This window comes from Leucoraja erinacea, chromosome 30 (assembly GCF_028641065.1).
Source record: "Leucoraja erinacea ecotype New England chromosome 30, Leri_hhj_1, whole genome shotgun sequence".
Lineage (NCBI taxonomy): Eukaryota > Metazoa > Chordata > Chondrichthyes > Rajiformes > Rajidae > Leucoraja > Leucoraja erinaceus.
Genome location: NC_073406.1, coordinates 24,868,515 through 24,896,154, shown reverse-complemented (window position 1 = coordinate 24,896,154; position 27,640 = coordinate 24,868,515). Strand labels below are relative to the sequence as shown.

The 27,640-nt window shown below is 43.1% G+C and overlaps 1 protein-coding gene across 1 annotated transcript in view; it reads left to right on the top strand.

Moving 5' to 3' along the window:
* mmel1 (membrane metallo-endopeptidase-like 1) overlaps positions 1 to 25,758 on the top strand; it is a 121,047-nt gene extending 95,289 nt beyond the window's left edge. Inside the window, exons 17-23 of the mRNA XM_055659689.1 lie at positions 1,870 to 1,928; positions 6,445 to 6,564; positions 6,930 to 7,063; positions 10,532 to 10,597; positions 13,504 to 13,599; positions 15,738 to 15,814; positions 23,898 to 25,758. Of these exons, the coding sequence (XP_055515664.1) occupies positions 1,870 to 1,928; positions 6,445 to 6,564; positions 6,930 to 7,063; positions 10,532 to 10,597; positions 13,504 to 13,599; positions 15,738 to 15,814; positions 23,898 to 23,997 (652 nt within the window). The 3' untranslated portion in view covers positions 23,998 to 25,758. The remainder of the gene's footprint in view (positions 1 to 1,869; positions 1,929 to 6,444; positions 6,565 to 6,929; positions 7,064 to 10,531; positions 10,598 to 13,503; positions 13,600 to 15,737; positions 15,815 to 23,897) is intronic.
* Positions 25,759 to 27,640: the final 1,882 nt, after the last annotated feature.

Genomic DNA, 27,640 nt, shown 5'->3' with positions numbered 1-27,640 from the left:
GAAGCATCAAGACCACTCATTCTGTGAGTGCAGTGCAGACTGTACTGAGACCGGCCCCATCCTGCACTCCATAGCACCAGAGTGCTGGGAATTTAGCTCCCAGGATAGATGACCTTCACCTTTGAGGCAGTGAAAGATTTCTGCCAGTATCTTTTTGAGGCCCTGTGTCAAATGTTGTCCAATACCATTCCTGTGAAGCACTTTGGGATATGGAAAGCATGTAAACAGCATTATTTTTAAATGATTTAGTGTAGTTTAGTTTGTACTAAGCAGTGTTTAGTTTAGTTTAGAGATACAGCATGGAAACAGGCCCTTCGGCCAAAGAGCCTGCACCGACCAGCGATCCCCGCACATTAACAGTATCCTACACACACTGGGCACAATTCACATTTCTACCAAGCCCATTAACCTACATTTCTGTACATCTTTGGTGTGTGAGGGGGAAACCAAAGATCTCGGAGAAAACCCACGCAGTCACGAGGAGACTGTACAAACTCCGTACAGACAGCACCCATAGTCAGGATCAAACACGGGTCTCCGGCGCTACAAGCGCTGTAAGGCAGCAACTCTACCACTGCGCCAGCGTGCAGACCATATATTATTAGTGCTTTAGCAATGTCCAACAAAAAGGAATATCCATGGCGGATGATCCTGGAACTATTTCAATGACTGCATATCAAACTAACCCAGGCAGACCATTTGATCGCTAGCCTATCACCATTATTAAGAAATATAGTAACTTTTGAACGACTATTTCCCTCATATGGATATGCAGGGAATGGAGGGATATGGGTCATATGAAGACAGATCAGACATTTATCTTAACATCATATTCAGCACATACACTTTGGGCTGAATGGTCTGTTCCTGTGCTATACTTTTCTGTGTTCTATGTTCAAGATACAGCAGGAAACAGGCTCGTCAGCCCACCAAACCCATGCTGATTATCGATCTCCCATTCACATTAGTTCTATGTTATCCCACTTTCACATCCACTCCCGACAGATAAGAGGCAATTTACAGAGTTCAGTTAACCTAAAAACCTGCATGTCCTGGTACCTGGCACCTCAATGTGTGCTGCTGCGATGCCCTCAAGTTAACAGGCATGCTGAATAACAGACTCCTGTCAAAAAAAGTCTGGTGTGCTAGGTAAAATTGTAATGGTAGAAAGATTAGCTCCGATAGGATGATTCAGGATATGTATGCATAGCTGGAAATTGTAGCATGGATGTATTCAATTGTCCACAAGATACTGTCCAGTGTAACACTGATGCATGTAGCCAGGAAAATGTCCGTTTTTTTCCGAAATTAATTGATCTCAGTTCAAATTGCATTTAATGATCATGATTTCATTCTTGAATTTCAGAAATTCAAAAAAGCTTTCCTGAGCTACAGCAAGTGGTTGGGCAGGCGAGGGCTTTATTCCTTGGAGCGCAGGAGGCTGAGGAGTTATCTTACAGAGATGTATAAAATCACGAGGGGAATAGATTGGGTGAATGCACACTCTTTTATCCAGAGTAGGGGAGTCAGGAACCAGATGACATAGGTTTAAGGTGAGAGGGTAAAGATTTTATAGGAACTTGAGGGGGGCAATGTTTTCTCACAGAGGATGATGGTAGAAATGAAACTGTTTTGATGTCAGAGGACTACATTTTCAGGAAAATGGGCTAGAAATAAGTTGTACCCATCATTGAATGTTGTTCCATTTGCATGGCTCACTGTTGAAGGCGTGTGGGGCTTTGAAATTTGAAGCCATGCTCACTATTAATCTTTATAAGGCAACCTTCCAACATATAGTACACATGAATAACTCATAAAACCAGGCCCAGACTTCTGATCCAAACAATATCTTCATCTCCACTATTTCAGATGGGTCATTGGTGCTGCTGTTGTAAACGCTTTTTATTCGACGAACCGCAATCAGATTGGTAAGTCATAATTAGATTGTTGTGAAATTCATACTAGTTACAATGTGATAAAGAATTTTTAAGGTTTTTTTTGTTTGTTTAGGTTATTTTAAGCAGTGAAATACAAAGCCAAGTGGACATTTTTTAAATCTTAGAGATACAGCGCGGAAACAGGTCCTTTGGCCCACTGGATCCGCTCCGACCAGCGATCCCCGTACACTAGCACTATCTTACACACTAGGGACAATTTACAATCTTCACCAAAGTCAATTAATGTACAAACCCATCCGTCTACGGAGGGAAATCGGAGCACCCGGAGAAAACCCACACGGTCATGTGGAGAACGTACAAACTCCGTACAGGCAACATCCGTAGTCAGGATCGAACCTGCGTCTCTGGCGCTGTAAGGCAGCAACTCTACCATTGTGCCACCGTGCTGGGTGGGGTTCAATTTCACTACTCGTCAATTGCTTTACATGCCTCATCTCAACCAGATATTTATGAAGGGGAACTAGCACTGATCCAGGTGTAAAGAAGAGCCATCAGTGCTCCTGCAATATTCAGCATCTTCTGATGGAACATTGGATTAGGTATCTAGCTGTTCTATCTTACGTGTATGAATGTACATATTTTTTGTGGACTACAATATTGCTGGTTTCAGTGCCTATAAACAATTGAGTTCCCCTAAAAAATCAAGTAAAACATGTTTGAAATGATGTTAAGGAGGTCCATGCATGACAATAATCTGTTCAATATTATCTGCAAACAGCAGACAGTGTGCTATGGTTCCATCATTGGTCCGTTTGGATCATCCTTATAGCAACCAGCCACAAAACCATATTAATGTCTGAGGAAGGGAAGTCTTGTGCAGTGAGGAGGGAGGAGGTGGGTGACAGGAGATGCAGCATTAGAAGAGCAGGGGACTCAAGTTGCTTTAAGGGCCTGTCCCACTTGCCGATTTTTTCGGTGACTGCCGGCGTCATATCAGTGTTGCCAAAAGATTTTGAACATTTCAAAATCCAGCGGCGACAAAAATAATGTTGCGACACTTGAAAAAACACATCGCGTTAATACGCCATCATGCCACGTAACCGCCATGTCGCGCCACGTCACCGCCATGTCACGCCGCATCATGTCACGCCGCATCATGCCACGTCACCGCCATGTCACGCCACGTCACCGCCATGTCACGCCGCATCACGCCGCATCACTGCCACGTCACGCCAGGTCACCGCCACGTCACGCCACGTCACGTCGCATCACTCCGCGCCACGCCACGCCACGCCGCATCCCTCCACGTCACCGCCATGTCACGCCGCATCACTCCACCTCACCGCCATGTCACGCCGCATCACGCCACCTCACGCCATGTCACGCCGCATCACGCCATGTCACGCCCATGTCACGCCACATCACGCCGCATCACTCCACGTCACGCCACTTCACCGCCGCGTCCCGCCACGTCACGCCCCTTCACCCCCATGTCACGCCACCTCACCGCCATGTCACGCCGCATCACTCCACGTCACGCCACTTCACCGCCACGTCACGCCACGTCACGCCGCATCACGCCACGTCACGCCACGTCACGCCGCATCACGCCACGCCACGTCACGCCGCATCACGCCACGTCACGCCGCATCACTCCACAAATTTTTCGGTGGCCTGATACATCAGCCAATGATGCTGGCAGTCGCCAAAAAAAAATCACCAAGTGGGACAGGCCCTTTGGTTGTCTCCTCCAAGAGCAGAAATCCCTGCATAATGGTCCAAGAAATGTCACAATCTCACAGGGTAGAAAATTAGCTTCATGGAAGAAAACAAAGAGGGTGATGGTGGAAGGTTGCTTCTCGGACTGAAGGCCTGTGACTAGTGGTGTGCCTCAGGGTTCGGTGCTGGGCCCATTACTGTTTGTCATCTATTTCGATGATTCGACGAAACATACATGCTAAGATTAGCAATGTGATGATACAAAAGTGGGTGGTTCTGTAGATAGTGATGGTTGTGAAAAATTGCAGCAGGATCTTGATCAATTGGCCAGGTGGGCTGAGGAATGGTTGATGGAATTTAATGCAGAAAAATGTGAGGTGTTGCATTTTGGGAAGCCTAATATAGGCATGACCTACACAGTGAATGGTAGGATTCTGGGTAGTGTTGTAGAGCAGAGGGATCTAGAAGTGCAGGTGCATAGCTCCCTGAAGGTGGAGTCACATGTTGATCGGGTGGTCAAAAAGGCTTTTGGCACACTGGCCTTCATCAGCCAGAATATTGAGTATGTTGCAGTTGTATAGATGTTGGTGAGGCCACATTTCCAGTATTGTGTTCAGTTCTGAGCACCGTGTTATAGGAAAGATGTTGTCAAGCTGGAAAGGGTGCAGAGAAGATTTACGAGGATGTTGCCAGGACTAGACGGATGAGCTATAGGCAGAGGCTGGAACTCTATTCCTTGGAGTGTAGGAGGATGATCTTATAGAGGTGTATAAGATCATGAGAGGAATAGATCGGGTAAATGCACAGAGTCTCTTGCCCAGAGTAGGTGAATCAAGGACCAGAGGACATAGGTTTAAGGTGAAGGTGAAAAGATTTAACAGGAATTTGAGGAGCAACCTTTTCACACAAAGGATGGTGGGTGTATGGAATAAGCTGCCAGAGGAGATAGTTGAGGCAGGGCTATCCCAACATTTAAGAAACAGTTAGACAGGTACATGGATGGAACAGAGTTTGGAGGGATATGGACCAATTGCTGGCAGGTGGGACTAGTGTAGCTGGGACATGTTGGCTGGTGTGGGCAAGTTGGGCCGAAGGGCCTGTTCCACGCTGTATCTTTCTATGTCTCTACATCACAGTGAGCTGCAGAGCACTAAAGATGCCGCCTCGTGCATACCTCACGTCCTCATTGTGTATTAATCCATCCACACATCACACTCTCTCCAAAACTATCCCCACCCTCACACTACCATTGACCATGAATCCCATTTCACCTTCATAGGTTTAGGTTTATTATTGTCACGTGTCCCGACGTATGGTGAACAGCATTGTTCTGCATGTTATCCAATCGGATCAGATATGACATACATGAATACAGTCATCAAAGTCAAATAGAATGGATAGAGTACAAGAGAAGATACAGAGTGCAGAATATAGTTCACAGTATTGTCCTGCACCAGTTCCATAGACAAAGCCCAATGTCTGCAATGGGGTGGAGATGAATTCGATAGTATCCTAGGTTGTGATAAAAAAACATTTAGACGTCTGATAACTTAGTCGAGTGGTGCGCACTTTCAAGTCTCTGTACTTTCTGCTGGACAGGATTCAGGAGAAGAAGGAATGATCCGGATGGGACTTCTTCGATTCGGTTAGCTGCTTTTCCGAGGCAGCGTGTGTAGTTGGAGTCAATGGTGGGAAGCCTGGTCTGTGTGATGAACTGGGCTACATCTACAACGTGTGGCCTTGGGCAGAGCAATTCCCAAACCAAGCTGTGATGCAACCCACCATTATGCATTCTATGATGCATTAGTAGAAGTTTGTCAGAGTCATTGGAGACATGCTGAATTTCCTCAGTCTCCTCAAGAAGAGTTGGTATGCCTACTCATATCAGTGTGGTTGGTTCATGACAGATCATCGAAGCTCCCAACCATTGCACTTCGAACTATTGATGTTGATTGGGGCTAGCTCCTTCATCTTGCTGGCATTGAGAGAGAGATTGTTCACCTGGCTCCATAATAGAGGTCAAGGCTTCAAGAGTAGTATCAGGAGAAGGTCACTCAGATCATTGTGTCTGCAGAGATTCTCACAAAGAGCTTGCAATTAATACCCTTACCTCATCTCACAGTCTTGCAGGATTATCCCTTCAAGAGCTTTTATCCCTTTTCAATCTGTTCCCCAAACCCCTTCATTAATAACAATGTCCTAATACCAATTTCCTACACAACAATCCCTCAACCCCTCTCTGATTCTTTCCAATCCCATTAACTCTGTGTTCTCTGTTTACCAACATCCCTGTCACTTGGAATAGTTTGTCCTAATTTATTCCAAAAAATAACTCCAGAATGAGGCACAATCAATTGAGCTTTTTGATTGATTGAAAGAAACAGCAGGGAAACAGACCCTTTGGGCCACTGGGCCCATGCTGACCATCGATTGCCCATTCTACATGATCTCATTTCTCATCCACTCCCTATACACCAGGTCTAATATACAGGAAACAATTAATCTACAAGCCGCTCGTCTTTGGGATGTGTAAGGAAACCGGGGCACCCAGAGGAAACCCACATGCTCACAGGGCGAATCAGTAAACTCCACACAGACATCACCTGAGGTCAGAATTGAACCTGGGTCTCTGGTGCTGTGAGGCAGCAGCTCCACCAGCTGTGCCAGTGCCACTGTGCCAATTGACTTTTATGCCGTCTTTCTTATTTCATTTCCAATTTTGTTCATTCTGTCAATGTTTATTGCATAACGTGCAGACTATGAAACAGCTTTTCATATGTGGCCAGTTTTGACATTGATACTGGAGCAAGTTGTTTGTTCCTCACAGTGTTTCCAGCTGGAATTCTACAGCCTCCGTTCTTCAGCACGCACCAGATTCAAGCTCTGAACTTTGGGGGAATCGGGATGGTGATTGGCCATGAGATCATACATGGATTTGATGACAATGGTAGGCATCAGAAGAACGATTATCTTATTGCATCTTCCAAACTATTTGCCACACTCTCGATTTTCCATCCAACATTTTGTGCAACCACGCCTCGAAGCAAGTCATTGCGCGGTTAAATAACTTATTTTTATTTGCATTTATTTTTACTATTGGCAGATTACATACTATTCCCATTGCTTTTACATTTTCGATGGTTTTCTTCCCTTTGCCCAGGGCAATGCTGTAATATGCGGGCAAAATTAGTTTTATAGACAAAAGAATATCTCCAAATGTAGTATTAATTACTGTGAATGATTGCTGTTCTATTTTAATTAGGATTTTGTTTCAACAAAAAACACCTTTTTGTTATCTTTGGTAACCTCTAGGAAGAAACTATGACAAGGACGGCAACATGTATGATTGGTGGAGTAATTATTCAGCCAGCAATTTCAAAGTGCAGTCAGGTTGCATGGTGCATCAGTATGGGAACTACACCTGGGATTTAGCTGGGGGACAGAATGTGAGTATTACTTTTGTCTTTTTACTTTGTTAGTTGGAAGCAAAAGGCATTATATGTGGAGGAATTTCCACCAAGCTAATAGCTGTCAATAGCTGTGAGATGTTACCTACCGTATAACTCACATGGGGGGAATTCACTCACTGTAGGGTGAGTGATGTTCTGAGGATGGAAAAAAACACAGTGTAAACAAGATTTAGTTCTCTTTGTTAATAAGTTATTTATTCACACTTATTTTTAATTTACTTTTGGTCATTTTGAGGGAAAATTCTGAAGAAGGGTCACGACCCGAAACGTCACCCATTCCTTCTCTCCACCGATGCAGCCTGTCCAGCTGAGTTACTCCAGCATTTTGTACCTACCTTCGATTTAAACCAGCATCTGCAGTTCCTTCCTACACATTAAACCATAAGGTCCTTCTCCATTCACAACCGTTATGTCGGTGATGGTGTTTTGCCTGAAGTTTCGTAATTCCCCCACCTTCTGATGTCGGGGTTCACCCCAACCTAATCCCTCTATCCTTCAGGAGAACTTCACAACGTACGGACAGCACCTTGTGCGGGGTTCAATGCCCAGCCTGTTCTTGTAGTGATGGAAGTATTGACACTGCTGAGACACCAGTGCCTTGAAGAAATAAAAGTGCACCAGGGATTAGTATATGTGTCCAACTAAAACATTTCTAACACAACCAGTTAAAATTTGAGGACAGACTTGTGGGAGAGGCAGAGACTAAGAGACAGTGAGAAATGAGCAATAAGGTACAGGTATATTAAAAAATGAACAGTTCAGCATTGGTAAAAAATGAAGACCTATTTCTCTTAGCTGAAAAATGAGTGATGGGCAACATAGATTTAATTTTAAATTATGAATAAAATGCTGGTGTAACTCAGTGGGATAGGGAGCATCTCGAGATAAAATGGATAGTGACGTTTCAGGTCGGGATCTGTAAGAAGTCTGAAGAAAAGTTCAGATCTGAAACGTCACCTATACATTTTCTCCAGAGATGCCACCTGCTGAGTTACTCCATCATTTTGTATCCGGCTTTGGTATAAACTAGCATCCTTTTCATCACGTTATAGATTCAAGTTCATTGCTAGAAATTTAAGAGGGGAAGTTCAGGAGAACATTCTTTCTCTCAAGGAGAGGCGGGGTTCTGTAGCTTGTCACCTGAAAAGTACCTGAATGACCATTTGAAGGACCACCGCCAGCAGGCCTGTGAGCAAAGGGCTGGGGAATGATGTTGCGCACGTCCATGTGGCTAAGTCTGTGCATTGACTGCTTTCAATGGTTCTGTAACACAACCAGGTGACAATGCCCAGCCTTTTCCATGGCCTGACAAGCCCAACAAGCAGGCTAGAAATGCCTTTGCCTCGAGCGTCAGCCAGTTCATGGTCTGTTCCATTTAAGCTCCCTAATGAATGGATTATCTTTATTCAAGCTTGTCACTTGAATGAAGACAATCCATTAATTTTAAATCCGTTTGTACGTCCATTAGGAACGAAGCCCGAGGGATGTCATGCTCAGGCAGCCGATTCTTGTTCACAAACACTGACATCAGTCACTTTCCATATAACCAAATAACCATATAACAAATACAGCACGGAGAACAAGCCATCTCGGCCCTTCAAGTCCGTGCCGAACACTTATTTGCCCCGAGTCACATCTACCTGCACTCTGACCATAACTCTCCATTCCTTTCCCGCCCATAGAAACATAGAAACATAGAAATTAGGTGCAGGAGATCAGCCTGCATCGCCATTCAGAATGATCATGGCTGATCATCCAAATCAGTATCCCGTACCTGCCTTCTCTCCATACCCCCTGATCCCCTTAGCCACAAGGGCCACATCTAACTCCCTCTTAAATATAGCCAATGAACTGGCCTCAACTACCTTCTGTGGCACAGAGTTCCAGAGATTCACCACTCTCTGTGTGAAAAAAGTTCTTCTCATCTCGGTTTTAAAGGATTTCCTCTTTATCCTTAAGCTGTGACCCCTTGTCCTGGACTTCCCTAAAATCGGGAACAATCTTCCTGCATCTAGCCTGTCCAACCCCTTAAGAATTTTGTAAGTTTCTATAAGATCCCCTCTCAATCTTCTAAATTCTAGAGAGTATAAACCAAGTCTATCCAGTCTTTCTTCATAAGACAGTCCTGACATCCAAGGAATCAGTCTGGTGAACCGTCTCTGCACTCCCTCTATGGCAAAAATGTCCTTCCTCCGATTTGGAGACCAAAACTGTACGCAATATTCCAGGTGTGGTCTCACCAAGACCCTGTACAACTGCAGTAGAACCTCTCTGCTCCTATACTCAAATCCTTTTGCAATGAAAGCTAACATACCATTCGCTTTCTTTATTGCCTGCTGCACCCGCATGCCTACCTTCAATGACTGGTGTACCATGACACCCAGGTCTCGCTGCATCTCCCCCTTTCCCAATCGGCCACCATTTAGATAATAGTCTGCTTTCCTGTTTTTGCCACCAAAATGGATAACCTCACATTTATCCACATTATACTGCATCTGCCAAACATTTGCCCACTCACCCAGCCTATCCAAGTCACCCTGCAGTCTCCTAGCATCCTCCTCACAGCTAACACTGCCCCCCAGCTTAGTGTCATCCGCAAACTTGGAGATATTGCCTTCAATTCCCTCATCCAGATCATTAATATATATTGTAAATAGCTGGGGTCCCAGTACTGAGCCTTGGGGTACCCCACTAGTCACTGCCTGCCATTGTGAAAAGGGCCCGTTTACTCCTACTCTTTGTTTCCTGTTTGCCAGCCAGTTCTCTATCCACATCAATACTGTGCTATCCAATTTATTGTGCTATCCAATTTATTTTTAAATGATAAAATCGAACCTGCCTCCACCACTTCCACTGGAAGCTCATTCCACACAGCTACCACTCTCTGAGTAAAGAAGTTCCCCCTCATTTTACCCCTAAACTTCTGTCCCTTAATTCTCAAGTCATGTCCTCTTGTTTGAATCTTCCCTACTCTTAATGAGAAAAGCTTATCCACGTCAACTCTGTCTATCCCTCTCATCATTTTAAAGACCTCTATCAAGTCCCCCCTTAACCTTCTGTGCTCCAAAGAATAAAGACCTAACTTTCTCTGTAACTTAGTTGCTGAAACCCAGGCAACATTCTAGTAATACTCCTCTGTACTCTCTCTATTTTGTTGACATCCTTCTTATAATTAGGCGACCAAAATTGTACACCATACTCCAGAATTGGCCTCACCAATGCCTTGCACAATTTTAACATTACATCCCAACTTCTATACAGTCTCATAAAGTCGCACTTCTTTTGGTCGCACTTTTTTTTGTCAGCATGCTGATCAAGGCTGTGTACGGTGCTGTGTATCTCTGAGACAATAGAACTGACAGAAATTACATTTATTTTGCTAGCTGCTTCCCCACGTCCGCAGTGTAATGTTTCACTTCATCCTGACAATTCTTTTTCGCGCAGGTAAGTGGGATCAGCACTCTGGGTGAAAATATCGCAGACAATGGAGGCGTCAGGCAAGCATACAAGGTAAGGCACTCAGCAGCCTGCTGCACAGTCCCACGTTGTTGCCATTCTACACATAAACGTATTGAAAGGAGAGCTCCCCAATGGTGGAAACTATGGGTTGAAATATTCCAGGACAACGTTCTCCAACATCCCGTGAATGTAATCACGCATGGAATGCCAGTTTACAGGACGTCATTCTATAAATTTAAATCCATTTATCGATTTGTTTCAAAAAAGTATTATTGGGTTTGCTGCGTTGGTCAGTTTTCACATTTATTATTTTTTCATGATAGGAGTTTCACTGGCAATCCCTAACTATTCTTGAGTAAAAGTTGCAAGCTGGTGGTGCTTTGATGGCAGCCTCGCCGACAGTCTGTCTGTTCTTTTGGGCTTTATTTTATTTTTAGTGTGTTTAAAAAGTTTGTGTTAATGTTCTCTCGTTTGTTTTACATGGGGGGTGGGCGGGAGGTCGGGTGAAACTTTTTGTCAATCTCTTATCTTGCCGGAGATGCGATTGTTTTCCGGATCGTATCACCGGTCGCTCTGCAGCCTAACATCGTGGAGCTGGAGGCATTGCTCGGGACTGACTGGACTTACCATCGGAGCCGTTTCCTTGCCTGGGATCGACGCTCCAACCGTGGCCTGCGGACTTTAATGTCAAGGAGCTCACAGTCTCGGTAAGAGGCCAATGTCGGGAAGCTCCAAAAGCCGCACAACGTTCCACTAACTCCGACCCAGGGTTGATCACCCGGCACGGGGGAGCTGAGATTCCCCCCCCCGATGCAAGAGCTTGATTGCCCCGACAAGGAGGCCTGCTGCCCGTTACGGGAGTAAGATCGTCCCGTCAACGGAAGGTTAGAGGCACCCGACTGTTGGAGGACAAAGAAGGGATGAGATTGTACTTTTTTTCGCCTTCCATCACAGTGAGGAATGTGGAGGAGTCACTGTGGTGGATGTTTATCTTAAAATGTATTTTGTGTGTTTTTGTTTGTTTTTATTGGTATGACTGTATGGCAAATCAAATTCCTCATATGTTGCAAAACATACTTGGCTAATAAAGTGTGATTATGATGATGATTATGGAGGGGAAATTGCTACTTCTTCCCTTTATCCTACTTGGTGGTAAATCTCCTGTTAGAAGAACGAGGTAAATAACCTATTCATATTTATGAATCATATTTATGGAATCACTCTCTGCAAAAGTTTCCTTTCCAACTAACCCCCGGCCATTCCTTCTTCCCCCTGTTCCCATCGAACAGAAAGTACAGAAGCTTGAAAGTGCGCACCACCAGGCTCAGGAACAAATTCTTCCCCTCTATAATCAGGCTTTTGAATGATCCTTCTATAAGCTAAGGTACTGTCCGATTCACCTCTACCCCATTGTGGACATTGGACTTTATCTACAGAATTGTTGTCCTGCAATGCTGACAACTATATCCTGCACTCTGTCTCTTCCCCGTTGCTCTACCTATTGTCCTTGAATTTGATTTGATTGTGTAGTATTATCTGATTTAATTAATTAGCATGCAAAACAACGATTTTCATTGTACCTCGATCCACGTGACTTTAATAAAGTTAAACCTAAACCTATTCTAATGTTAGGCATATTGATATTGTCGTCCTTCATCATTGCTCGGTCTAATATCTACAACCACCTACCCAACAATGATAATTTCATCAGAAGTATTTGGAAAAACATCTCACCTTCACCTTCTTTCTACAGGTGTATAGTAGCGAACATGATGACCAATTGCATCACTGTCTGCTGTGGCAACTCAAATTCCCAGAAATATAGGAAGTTACAAAAGCTGATGAGCACTGTCACGGTTACCAAGCTCCCATCATCAAAGAGATATGTAGGAGGTGCTACCTCAGAATGACAGCCAGCATCATCAAGGTCCCTGGCCACACTCTCATTTCACTCCTGCCATTGGTAAAAAGGTATTGGAGTCTGAAAACTGTAATGTAATCCCCACAACCATCATGCTATTCAACACAATGAATTCCAATTAAACTACGAACTGCCTTGAATGCACGAGGGCCTTTAGGCTTTGTTTTGTTTTTCTTTGCACTCTATTAGATTTTTTATTTATTGAACTTTTTAAAATATGTGTTTATATATTATCTATTGACTGCTGCATTTACAAACCTGTTGTGCTGCTGCAAGTAAGAATTTTATTGTTTCATTCTAATACATATGACAATGACACACTCTTGACACTTGGCTCAAAGGCAATAACACATCAGCCTTTAATGCCGTCCCAGCCAGCAACATCTACGTCTTAAACAATGAATAAAAAACAGGTCAATTGCTCAGAGAGTCATTGAGTGATACAGTGTGGAAACAGGCCCTTCGGCCCAACTTGTCCCAGCTACACTAGTCCCACCTGCCTGCGCTTGGTCCATATTCCTCTAAAATTGTCCTATCCATGTACCTGTCTAACTGTTACTTAAAAGATGGGATAGTCCCAGCCACAACTACCACCTCTGGCAGCTTGTTCCATACACCCACCACCCCTTTTGTGGAAAAAGTTATTTCTCAGATTCCTATTAAATCTTTTCCCTGTCACCTTGAACCTATGTCCTCGTTGGGAAAGGGTGATGAAAGGATATTGGGATGAAATCAGATTTATAGATAAAAAGATCATCGTGTCTCATCATGTGTCAGCACTATTTGCCAATACTCCAGTGTGGCTATGTGACATCTTGCTTTGCTGGAGGGGTTGTATAAACACAAGTTGCTGTGTTGTTAAATCTATGCTCGTTGTATGATCTTGTGATTGCAGTTTATCTGATCTTGCATGGGCAGGTTGCCAGAATGTTGTATTTAGAAAAATATATATTTTTAACGTTGTGAAGGTCACAGTCATTATTCTCTTTGCCCATAAACTTGTGGTGTGGGTTTGACTTCACTGTGTGTTTTCCAGGCCTATTTGAAATGGGTGAAGAGAGAAGGAGAAGAAGTAGAATTACCTGGCATGAATCTGACGCACAAACAACTTTTTTTCCTTAACTTTGCACAGGTAAAATGAAGAGAACAATTCATTTTGTGATCGTTTAAAAAGGACAAGAGGGAAAGAGGTTGCAACTTAATAAATGAATGCGCACTTGAATTGGGTAGATCTGAATATATAGATAAGTGGGGAATAATGATGTGGCTCTTGGACATTATACTGTCTGTAATTTTGTATTTATACACACCAATGTCCAGCTTTTTTATGAAGTAATTAACGATGGTCAGACAGATATAGATTGCCTCATAAGATAGACACAAAATGTTGGAGTAATTCAGCGGGACAGCCAGCATCTCTGGAGAGAAGGAATAGATAATGTTTTGGGTTTTGACCCGAAACGTCACCACATACTTTCTCTCCAGAGATGTTGTCTGTCGTGCTGAGTTACCCCAACATGTTGTGTCTTTCTTCGGTGTAAACCATCATCTGTAGTTCTTTCCTACACAGGACAGTTTCCTGAACAGCTGAATTTCCTATTAGTGCTCCTTGTCTTATGTAAGCCCTGTCAAGCAATCACAGCGTCCAAGAGGAAAATATCCTCCCTACACATTTAGATTGCCTCATCCCTCTCAGCCGAGTCTGAGATCCACAGTTGTGCAGCGGTAGAAATGCTGCCTTAAGGGCCTGTCCCACGAGCATGCGACTCCATGCAGCAAGCACGACCTAACGTGGTCGCTTGAGCCGTACTGACCGTGTTAAAAAATTCCCCGCGGCAACGGCCTGCCGACCCGCAGCCGCCTCGACCTTGACCTCTGCGCGGCCCCCGCTTCCGGTTTGGTCGCGCTTGCCGCATGCAGGTCGCATGCTCGTGGGACCTTTGCAGCGCCGGAGACCCGGAAATTCAGTTGTTCGATCCCGACTATGGGTGCTTTCTGTACAGAGTTTGTACGTTTTCCCCGTGACCGTGTGGGTTTTCCCTGAGATCTTCGGTTTCCTCCCACACTCCAAAGACGTGCAGGTATGTAGGTTAATTGGCTTGGTGTATGTCTAAATTGTCCCTAGTGTGTGCAGGATAGTGTTAATGTGCAGGGATCACTGGTCAGTGTGGACTTGGTGGGCCGAAGGCCCTGTTTCTGCGCTGTATCTCTAATTTAAACTAAAACAAATGCACATTTCCACATCCATGGAAGGATTGATGCAAAGATTGAGCTGATTTTTTCATTTCTCAGTTTATGCTGTTGTCACTCACCCTCACTCAGATGCAATTAGTCAGCAGCTAGATGCTCACCTTATCCAGAGATACTGGGATAAATGTTGAGGCTCTCCACTTGTAGCACGACAACATCAGCCTTGATCAAAACTATTTTCAACTCTCTTCTGTAAATATTCAAGACTCTCAGATGGCTTAGCATTTTTAGCACAATTCCCAGCAGATTATACATTTACAACATGTCTCCACTCACTCGCCTAATCCATTTCATTATCATGAGATTATAAGAGATAGAAGCAGAATTAGGCCATGCGGCCCATCTTCTACCGATTGATCAATCTCTCCCTCCTAACCCCATTCTCCTGTCTTCTCCCCAGACACCCATACTAATCATGAAACATAGAGTACAAATTATACCGTAACATGCTTGAAAACTGTTGCCTTGTTGTTTATAACTGGTTAACATTAACATATGTGTAGGAAGGAACTGCAGATGCTGGTTTACACCAAAGATAGACACAAAATGCTGGAGTAACTCAGCAGGTCCGGCAACATCTCTGGTTAAAAGGAATAGGTAACGTTACGGGCCGAGACCCTTCTTCACACTGAGAGTAGGAGAGAGGGAAACTAGACGTATGAAAAGGCACAGAACAAATCAGAGCCGGCACCGATGACCAAAGAGCCCACAATAGTCCATTGTCAGCTGCGGAGAAGGTGATAACGAGTGGATACGTACAATGAAACTAGCAGGATGCCCAGGGTGGAGGAGGGAGGAATAGAGAGGGAATGCAAGGGTTAAGGAAGGAATGCAAAGAAATCAATATTCATAGTTTTTAAGAAGGAACTGTAGATGCTGGAAAATCGAAGGGAGATAAAAATGCTGGAGAAACTCAGCGGGTGCGGCAGCATCTATGGAGCTCCAGCGTTTTTATCTACCTTCAATATTCATAGTGCTGGGTTGCAAACTATCTGTCTAACACTAACCTATGTTCTCCAGGTATGGTGTGGTTCATACAGGCCTGAGTATGCGAGCCAGGCCATCAAAATTGATGTTCACACCCCTCTGCAATTCAGGTACGTAACTGCTGCTCACACAGACAGAGGCATCTTTGGATTCATGTTGGAGGGAGACTGGACCTTGTGGAATTTAACTAATTTCTTATCTGTTTTATGTTTTTACTTCAGCCGCAGAGATACCACAGGTTGCTATCTGTGTGTGCATCACCTTATTGGGGCACTGGACATATTTTAGTGCATTTATTATCTGACTGAGGGAAGGAGAGTATGATTTTTTTCTTGCACCTTAAAACAGCAACAATGACCCTGTAAAATGGCCTTGCTCCTTGTTCTTGCCGGGTGCTGGGCCTGTTACAGCTCAAACTGTTGAATGAATTGTCAGCAATGAGTCATAAATCACCAGGAACACTGGGCATGTTTTTCTATATGCACAGTAATCATTACAAGGCATTGACAAAGACCACAGCCCTGCATTCAACTGACATTAAGCAGATACAGATGAAACGTAAATCTTAACTGCTTCCTGTCAGGAGTTTTATTCCCCTGATGTGAAGCTGTTCGTGGAGATGATGGTTAGCAATAAAGATGAAATGAATGAGAAGCAATTAGATGCCAGTAGAAATTAAGACAGCATGTTGTGATCTTTAAAATTATCGTGGGTTTGATGATGCAACTGTTTACGAAGAGATTTATCTCTTTGGCGGAAGTCCAAAACTAGGACCATTAATACTATCACAAATAAATGCAACGCAGAGCTCCAAAGGAGGAACCTCCAGAAGCTACAGACGCTAACATTATCAGGAGTATTTGGAGTATTGTGAGCAAGTTTGGGCCCCTTATCTGAGGAAGGACGTGTTGGCTTTGGAGAGGGTCCAGAAGAGGTTTATGAGAATGATCCCGGAGATGAGGCATTAACGGCTGATGAATATTTGGCGTCTCTGGGCTTGTACTTGCTGGAATTTAGAAGGATGGGGGGTGGGGTCTCATTGAAACATCGAATAATATAAAACCTGGATAGAGTGAATGTGGAGAGGATGTGGAGAAGATCCTGGTTCATCTAACCGGCCAATTGTTTCTTTAGCCATAGGGTGGTGAATCTGTGGAATTCATGGCCACAGATGACTGTGGAGGATAGGTCTTTGGGTATTTTTAAGGTGGAGATTGATAGGTTCTTGGTTAGTAAAGGTGTCAAAGGTTACGGGAAGAAGGCAGGAGAATGGGGTTGAGAGGGAAAGATAGATCAGCCATGATTGAATGGCATACTAAACTCGATGGGGCAAATAGACCAATTCTGGTCCTGTGACATGAACTTACAAACTTATGATCTTATTATAACTGAAGTCTTGATGGGGATGGGAATAATAAAGTCACATAAAATGGAGTGGGAGGTGATTTGTGATGAGCGTAAAATTCACCGTGGACCTCTCGGTCAAATGGCAATTCTCCACATGATGTAAAATGTATCAAGATGCAATAGGTGATGCTAAGGATAAGTTGTAAGTTTGTTAGTTGTCCCCAAACCGTCCAAAGGAGATAAAGAGAAAGAGGCTTGCCTAAATCAAACCCAAATGATCATGCAGTGTTGGACATACCCAGCAACAGTCACCATGCATTGCTGGTCCAGCTGCAAGGATTTGCCCTGTTGCAGGCACAGTGAATGTGTGCTGTAGTCGTTGGCTGTGGTGCTCCATTGCATTGTTCTGACATGCATTGTGATTTACTGCTTGCTGATTATCTGCTGGTATGGCCATATGTGATGGAACAGAACATAATACAGAGGACTAGAATTACTGTGAACATTGGCTAAGCTCCCACAAACGTTGACAGAAATGTGCAAAGATAGATCCCATCAGACTTGTGGAAATCACAAATGTCTCCTTTGTGTCAAACATTAGAGAGCGACACAGTTGCACAGCAGGTAGGGCAGCTGCCTCGCAGCACCAGACACCCAGATTTGATCCTGACCTCGAGTACTGTCTGTGTAGAGTTTACACCTTCTCCCTGTGACCGTGTTGGTCTCCTTCAGGTGCTCCAGTTTCCCCCACATTTCAAAGCGTGCAGGTTTATAGGTGAATTGGCCGCTGTAAGTTTCCCCTGGTTCGTAAGGAGTAGATGTGAAAGTGGAATAACAGAGGTGAAGCATGGTTGGTGGACTGGAGGGGCTGTTTTCATGCTGTATCTTGGAACTAAAATGAAGAAAAAAGCAGAAGAAAACATGAAAACTGGAGATTCGAAATGCAGGAAATACTCAGCCGGTCAGTCCACATCTATACAGAGAGAAAGAGAATTGAGATTTGAGATAGTGAGAGGCACGTTGCATTAACTGTGTTCCTATCTTCACAGACACTGCCTGACCAGATCAGTGTGGTCAGTACGTTCAGCTTTTGCCTCCTCTGCAAGGCTCCTGCAGCCCTGCTTTAGTGGCAGTGTCAGGGTGGACCTTGTTGGTTCACGTTCCACAGGAGGCTTGTGCACATATCCCTACGACACTGTTTACAGTGCATGGGAATTACAGCACCATTGTGGGAGCTGCCATTATGATGAGGAATTAAAACTGAGGCTCTGTCCCCTCTCCCAGCTGGAAGCAAAGGATCCCCTTCCACCATTTCACAGAGGAGTTCTCTCTACTGTCATAGAGTTATAGGGTCGTACAACATGGAAGCAGGCACTTCGGCCCAACCCGTCCATGCCAACCAAGAGGCTCCAGCTCAGCTCATTCCAGTTACATGTACGCGTCCTACATCCCTTTAAACCTTGAAGGAACTGCAGATGCTGGAAAATCGAAGGTACACAAAAATGCTGGAGAAACTCAGCTGGTGCAGCAGCATCTATGGAGCGAAGGAGATAGGCAACGTTTCAGGCCAATTTTTTGTGGATGTTACAAGTAAAATGGATGAAGAGGAGGGAGACAGTGGATGTAATGTATCTAGACTTTCAGAAAGCATTTGATAAGGTCCCGCATGGGAGACTGGTGACTAAAATTAGAGCACATGGTATTGGGGGTAGGGTGTTGACATGGATAGAAAATTGGTTGGCAGACAGGAAGCAAAGAGTAGGAGTGAAAGGGTCTTTTACAGAATGGCAGGCAGTGGCGAGTGGAGTGCCGCAAGGCTCGGTGTTGGGGCCGCAACTGTTTACCATATATATTAATGATTTGGAAGATGGAATTAGGAGCAACGCAAGGCAGTTTGCGGATGATACAAAGCTGGGTGGCAGTGTGAAGTGTGAAGAGGATGTTAGGAGGTTGCAGGGTGACCTGGACAGGTTGAGTGAGTGGGCAGATGCGAGGCAGATGCAGTGTAATATAGATACATGTGAGGTTATCCACTTTGGTGGAAAAAACAAGGGGGCAGATTATTATCTCAATGGGGTTAGGTTAGGTAAGGGGGAGGTACAGCAAGACCTTGCACACGGGTCATTGAAAGTTGGCGTGCAGGTACAGCAGGCAGTGAAGAAAGCTAATGGAATGTTGGCCTTCATAACAAGAGGATTTCAGTATAGGAGTAGAGAGGTTCTTCTGCAGTTGTATAGGGCTCTGGTAAGACCACATCTGGAGTATTTGGTACAGTTTTGATCTCCTAATTTGAGGAAAGACATCCTTGTGATTGAGGCAGTGCAGCGTAGGTTCACGAGATTGATCCCTGGGATGGCGGAACTGTCATATGAGGAAAGATTGTAAAGACTAGGCTTATATTCACTGGAGTTTAGAAGGATAAGGGGGGATATTATAGAAACATATAAACTTATAAAAGGACTGGACAGGCTAGATGCAGGAAACATGTTCCCAATGTTGGGCGAGTCCAGAACCAGGGGCCACAGTCTTAGAATAAAGGTGAGGCCATTTAAGACTGAGGTGAGAAGAAACATTTTCACCCAGAGAGTTGTGAATTTGTGGAATTCCTTGCCACAGAGGGCAGTGGAGGCCAAGTCACTGGATGGATTTAAGAGAGAGTTAGATAGAACTCTAGGGGCTAATGGAATCAAGGGATATGGGGAGAAGGCAGGCACCGGTTATTAATTGGGGATGATCAGCCATGATCACAATGAATGGCGGTGCTGGCTCGAAGGGCCGAATGGCCACCTCCTGCACCTATTTTCTATGTTTCTATGTTTCTAATCGAGCCATTTACAGTATAAACGGTAAACCATGTAAACTGGCTATTCTGCTTGTGATTTTATACATGACCAACATTTATTCCCTACCCAACATCACTGAAATGGTGTACAATAATGGTTAATACCTGGGAGGAGGACATCTGCTGAGACTGTGCGCAAGTGAGCCCCTTACTGGGCTATCTTACAGTGGCAGATGCTATGCAGCCACAGTAGGCCGTCAACAAGCACCATCTTCCACATGTTTCCCGGCTCTTAGGGAGGGATCATGATGTAAAGCCGGCAAAGTCCGAACAAGGATAGTCCGCGGGTCACCAATGAAGCAGATATTAGTTCAGGACTGCTCTCTGGTCGTGCAAGGATGGTTCAGTTGGCTGATAACAGCTGGGAGAAACTGTCCCTGAATCTGGAGGTGTGCGTTTTCACACTTGGTGCGATTATGCTGCTGGCCTTGCCGAGGCAGCGTGAGGTATAAATGGAGTCAATGGAAGGGTGGTTGGTTTGTGTGATGATCTGGGCTGCATCCACAACTCGCTGCAATTCCTTGCGGTCTTGGATGGAGTTGTTCCCAAACCAAGCTGTGATGCATCCTGATAAAATGCTTTCTATGGTGCATCTGTAGAAGTTGGTGAGAGTTATTGGGGACATGCCGAAGCTCCTAAGCTTTCTCAGGAAGTTGAGGTGTTGGTGTGCTTTCTTGGTCGTTACTTCAATATGTGTGGTCCGGGAAAAGTTGTCGGTGATGTTGACTCCAAGGAATTTGACATTTTCAACTACCTCTTCCTCGAGACAATCATTGCAAACTGGGGCATCTGTACTGCCTCGCTTCCTAAAGTTGATCATTATGTCCTTTGTCTTCCTGTCATTGAGAGAAAGGTTGTCCTCTCGACACAGGACACAAGGTTCTCAATCTCCTTCCTATATTTTGTCTCATCATTATTTGATATCCGGCCAACAATGGTGGTGTCGTCTGTGAATTTGAAAATAGAATTAGAATTGTACATGTCTGCACAGTCATGTCTGCACAGTACAAAGAGTAAAGAAGGGGCTGAGAACGCAGCCTTGTGGAGCACCCGTGTTGAGGATTATCGTAGCTTTGTGTCTTTCTTTCTCTCTTTTTTTTATTAGAAGCAAACATATTATGGTAAAGTATTGTTACATATTATAATAAGAAAGACTTTTCATATACATCAATCATACCTTATTAAAATGTTCAATTGTCGATTAATTCTGCTTCTAGTGTTTTTTTTATTATATAGATAGAAAGAGTGAGAGAGAAAAAGAGCGAATTACACATATCAAAAAAAGAGAAAAGGTGGAATGAATTACTTATAATACATCATTGGAGATAGGTTCGTAGATTATAAAGTATAACTTTTCATCTCATCCTGAGTTCAAGCTGCAGTTGTGTTTTCGTGCTGGGCCAATCTATCCCTTCAAATCTATATTACTAAAAGTCTGATCTTGACCGCTTTTGGCCCACTGTGCTGCGATTTCCAAGAGAACGCCGCCACCTACGGCCGTCATTTTTGCCCACCTCGCTCAGAGCCCCCCATCCGCCTTCCGGGACCAGAGGATTTTTCCCATCGATTAAAAATCTGAGAGATATTAATGGGTTTTTTTTAATTGCCATTCTCTCTGCTGCCCCTGCTGGCAGCAGGGGGGAGGGACTGTAAAACCCAGAAGTGTAATCCCTCACTCAGTCTCTGCCAGACCCAGGAAGCGAGAGGGTCATGGCTCTCTGAACTGCGAATAACACTGAACGCACGTCTACTCCACGGTGAGTCCCATCGATGCGGCTGTAAAGTGGCTGTTGCCCAATTGCTTGCCTCGCCTTTTTTAAAAGTTTGTGTTCACAAAATGAATTTTGGTTGTCAGGTGGCTGCTGACCAATTGTTTGCCTCGCCTTTTAAAAAGGTTTGTATTCACAAAATGAATTTTGGTTGTTGGGTGGATGCAGCCAAATTGTTTGCCTTGGCTTGACTTTTAAAATCGTTGCAACAGTTGGCTGCCAGCCCAAGAATCCATTTGGCCCACAATGTTTATATTAGCCCTCTGGAACACCCATACTAGCGCAACAGAAACCCCTCCCCCACTGGCGAGCAATATTGGATTTGGTGGAGAAGTGGAAGATTGCGTTGGTGACCAGCCCTCCCGTGTGATGCTGGGACCCAACGGGTCACACTTAGTCTAGTAATTAATAAATGGAGCCCATATTTTAACAAAAAGTTCTTCTTTGTCCATTAAGACAAATCTAATTCATTCTAGGTGTAGGGTCTCCGACTTTTCCACAATCCACATTTTAATTGTGGGGGTTATAGGGCCTTTCAAAAATTTTAATATTAATTTTTTCCCAGTTATTATACTGTAATCGAGGAAGTTTATTTGGCTTGTTGTGAGTGTTAAACGTTGTTCTGATATTCCAAGTATTATTCATTTTGAGTCTGGATCCAATTTAGTATTAACAACTTCAGAAATTATTCCAAAAATGTCAGTCCAGAAGTTTTTAATTTTTGTACAATTTGCAAAAGTATGTGTTAAATTGGCCTCTAGATGCAGACATTTATCACAAATAGGAGAAATATGTGGGAAGATTCTATTTAGTTTTATTTTGGAGTAATGTAATCTGTGGAAGACTTTAAATTGTATTTAAAGCATGTCCGGCATTTAACGAGCACTGATGTATGTGTTGTAGACTTTCGTCCCAAATATCTTTAGTTATAGGTTGACCTAATTCATTTTCCCATGTGTATATATATAATTCCATCGGTGGTACCTCGTTGTTTAAGAAGATGTTATAAATATAAACTATTTGTTTTTCAGTGTTAGGATGCTTATTTAAACATTCATCAAGAATTTCTGATTCCCTAGTCCTATAAACTTGTGTATTAGATTTAACATAATCTCTAATTTGTAGATATCTGAAGAAATTATTTGAGTGCAGTCCATAAATCTGTTGTGACTTTTGAAATGAAAGAAAGATGCCTTTAAGGCCTAAAAAGATGTCCAATCTTTTTAATTCCGTAATTTTTCCGTTGTGTGAAACCTTTATCCAATATGGATGGTTTGAATAAAGGACTGTTTACAATGGGAAGACATAGTGGTATATTATCCAATTTTAAAGCTTTTTCTAATTGTTTCCAAATTCGTATTCCACTATGTATTATAAGGTTTTCCCTATAGCTTCTTTTGTGCAGTTTTTAAGGGAGCAAATACAATCGAACCAATTTCAAAAGGTAAACAGTCTTCCTTTTCCATCCTTCACCAATCTGGTTGTTGATCCATTTCTTCCAGCCAGAAATTCATGTTTTTAATATGGACTGCCCAAAAATAAAACAAGAAATTTGGCAAGGCCAAACCTCCATTTATCTTTGACTTACATAAATGTTTTTTACTTATTCTATGATTCTTATAATCGCAAATAATGCTTGTAACAATGGAATCGACATTTTTGAAAAAAAAAATTGGGATATATATCGGGATTAATTGAAATAGGTACAGTAGTTGCGGTAAGAAGGTCATTTTTATATCATTAATGCTACCAAGCATTGAAATGGGAAGTGTTTTCCAATACTGAATATTCTTGTGTAGTTTATTCAGTAAGGGTGGAAATTTTAGTTTAAATAACGAGGTATATGTCTTAGTTACGTAAATTCCGAAATATTTAAGTTTATCTTTAACTATTTTAAAAGGGGATTGTTGTAATGTATGTAAATTGAGTTTTGTTATTGGCATGATTTTGCTTTTATTCCAATTAATTCTATATCCTGAGAACTGACCAAATTGAGTTATTAGATTTAATAGATTTGGAATACTAGTTTCTAACTTTGTAATATATATTAATACATCATCTGCATATAAAGAGATTTTATTCCTTGTGTCTTTAGTGTTATACCCGTGTATTTCTGGATGGGCTCTAAAGCTAAAGCAATTGCAAGATCAAATAATAGTAGGGAGAGTTTTTTTGTGTCTTTTTTTTTAACCATATAAATACAGTTTGGTTCTTTTTGTTCCCTCCTCTCTGCAGAGTCATTGGTTCCCTCCAAAACTTTGAAGCTTTTGCCGAGGCCTTTCAGTGCTCAAGTGGTGAAGTGATGCACCCAACCAAGAAGTGCCGTGTGTGGTAACCAAAGAGCAACAGCACAGTTAGTGCAGGCCTTCAAAAACCTGTCGCTGAGCTCTATAGGTGGCTGAAGCCAATAGATGTGCCTAATAATCCTTCTCCAATTAGTCACTGCCAAGGTTCTTACTCTTGTTCGCTGTTGTTTTGGGTGTGTACAGACCAAGGAATGGCTGTGGGCTGGTTAAACACATCCTGCAAACAATCACTGTTTTATACCTTAACACGACTGTTACCTGTTACTTACATTCAGTAATAACATCAAGGTGCTTTAATCAGCATAGAATCCTGTACTTAAAGTGTAAACCGTTTTGTAGTTCAGGAGTCTGTGCAAATTGCCAGCTCGTCAAATGGTTCAAGGAGAGGTGGACAGTTTTTGTAGTGGAAGGCACATTATGATTAACGAGGGCAATTGTTACACTCTGGTAGAGTCTGTCTCATAAGCAGTGCTTAATAATTTTAACAATTCCTGCATGCCAAGGCTAAAACGTGTTACAATGACGTGTCCTAGTTGCTTGAAACCTGTTTCAGCTTCTATTTCCCAGCTCAGGTGAACTGTGTGAAACAATGTGACATTTTGTGATGATATTTCTTAAAAAAATAGTTCCCCAGTGCTGCTCAACAGTATAAACGTCTTCAAAAAGTGGTATTTGAAAACCTTTTATTGATAGCATTTAATGTGCTTTAGTCCAAGTATGTAATCTTTCACAAGCTGCGCCTTATTTTTTATATGTTTAATCATGTATCAATGATTTATACTATATTGTTTGTATCCAAAAAAACAATCATTTGAGAAATCATCTTTTAATGGTCTATTTAATCTTGGTGAGTTGTGTTTGATTTTAATATATTGCTGTTCCGTCATTATTTCCCAATAAATTCTTTATGACTGTTACGGATGTTTGTTTATTTTATGTGAGAAGAGAACTGGGTCAAAGTGGGGTCCTGATGACTCCCCCTCCTCACTCACTGGACCTCCCTCTGCCATCCCTCCAGAGTCTCAGTAGGATTTAAACTCAGTGGGAATGATTTGGCAGCAGCATAATTTTTTAACTCGGTTACAAACTCATTTATTTTGAGATGGTTCCTTAACTGGCCCCTCAGCTGTCTGCGTATGCTATTGTAACAAGGGATGAGCTGTAAATGCAAGTCTGGCCATCAATACGTCACAGATTACTTACACCAGAGTGGCACCAGGTGCCAGAATGAGTCAACCACTGGCTCAATCTCAATGACATCGTAAATCCAAATAAGGCAGAGATAGGAGACGTGTGTTGTTCATTTCGCACTGGACTCGAGACACAAACAACATCAGAAGAGGCAGAGTAACAAGTGAGGAGCCAAATGAAGACTGGAACTGAAGCCAAGTCGAATTGTGTTTATTCTCATCTGCACTAGTAGGTGCCATGAAAACTTGTCCACAGAAAATCATACATAATTGATGTACTCCAGGGAGGCAGTCATGTTGGAATTGCTGTCCAGCTCCACCGCCGATTTTCCACAGCCTTGCCGGATTATCCACAGAAGTCACGTAATAATGATACTATACACCCCTGACCCACTAATTATACCCCTCCCATGATCCAAAGCACCGTGGACTGCTAAAAACATAAATAAAACCACTGTAAATTAAACGTGCTTACACTTGACACCACAACAGTCACTTGGTCCGTGCTGAGAGGCCATAGCTAGGGATCATCGTGAGCAAAATAAACTAGGAATTGCACAAAACTGAGGGGTCACCACCAACTACAGATGCAAACAAATAACTCTTTCAGGATGCAGGGACACGCCACACGCCACATGCAGTGCCATCTGTGGCCGCCCACTGAATTTCAAGTGCATTATCGATATTTTGTCCGGATTAAAGGAGGCGTCGGTTAGGGTAGTTTCCTGAACAGCTGAGGTGGTGGGGAGAGAGGGTTGTCTGGGATAGATCCGGCCACAGCTGGGGAATAGAGGGGTTGGATGGGGCAGGTGGAGAAGGTTCACTCAATCTAGCTGAAGTGATGATAGACACAAAAAGCTGGAGTAACACAGTGGGACAGGCAGCATCACTGGAGAGAAGCAATGAGTCCAGAGAAGCAATGAGTCCAGAGATGCTGCCTGTCCCGCTGAGTTACTCCAGCATTTTATGTCTATCTTTGGTGTAAATCAGCATCTGCAGTTCCTTCCGACAGACTCAGTGAAAAGCTTGTTGGACAATGCATAGACAACATCTAAACCAAATTTGGTTGTGTAAACTAAGCTGTAAAAAACAATTGATGGTGAAAATTACAGGTCAATTGAAGGGAGTGACATTTAGTTTTTGGCTGCGGTGATCACATGCTGTAGAATAGACTGCCTTACACCTGCAATACTTTGCTATGAAATTTTATAAATACTTTCACGTTACGCTGGTCATATAGATTTCACAACACTGATTATTCTAAATTGGTAGAGCACCAATATCCTCACAAAGGGATCTGCTGGTGCTGTTGGCTAGGATTTAATCTTCTGACACATAGATTAGCTGACAGGTAGCTGAAAGTGGAATCAAAAGTGGGAAAACAAATAGTGAAAGGCCTGGATAGAGTGGATGTGGAGAGGATGTTTCCATTAGTGGAAGAGTCTCGGACCATGGCTTCAGAATATAAGAACGTATCTTTAGAAAGGAGACGAGGGGGAATTTCTTTAGCCAGAGCCTGGTGAATCTGTGGAATTCATTCCCACAGACGACTGTGGATGCCAAGTCTTTGGATCTTTGTAAGGCGGAGATTGACAGGTTCTTGACTAGTACGGGTGTCAGGACTATAGGGAGAAGGCAGGAGAATGGAGTTGGGAGGGTTGATAGATCAGCCATGTTTGAATGGCATAGACTTGATGGGCCGAATAGCCTAATTCTTCTCCTATCACTTAAAAAAGATGGATGAATTAACGGAATACAAATAGAAAAAAATGGCTTTGATCTGACAGTCATTACAGAGACATGATTGGTGACCAACTATGGGAAAACAACTATTCAGAAGAGAGACGCAATTTGCTGGAGTAACTCAGGCAGCATCTCTGAAGAAAAGGAATACGTCACGTTTCGGGTCGAAAACCTCCTTTGGGCTGAGAGTCGTTTGTGTCTATGCAAACCAGCATCTGCAGTTCCCTCCTAAACAATTATTCAGGCTGTTTAACATTTTAGAAAGATAGGCAGAAAGGGGGAAAAAAATGGATGGCTCCGTTTTTAAAGGATGACATTGCTGAAGTGACAGGAATGATGTAGACACATGAAACTGCAAGTGTGGGAATCATGCATTGAACACAAAGTGCTGGACTAACTAAACGGGTCAAGAAGCATCTCCCGACCCAAAGTATTGTCTATCCATGTCCTGCAGAAATGCTGTTTGACCCAATCCAGTACTGTGTGTTCTGACAGGGAGTGATATTAACTCAAGAAGCTTAACCAGTTTGAGTGGGAATTAGAAATAGTAAGGGTGGTACATAGGGTCCCTCATATAAATCAAGAAAATGAACTGCAATATTCGTAGGTGATTTCAATCATCATATTGATGTTAAATAAATCAAATTGGCAAAGACAAGGGTGTATTTGGGATTGCTTTTTAGATTCATACCACAGAGTTTCCACACAATAAAGATTACTTTTGGTAAATTTGGATCTT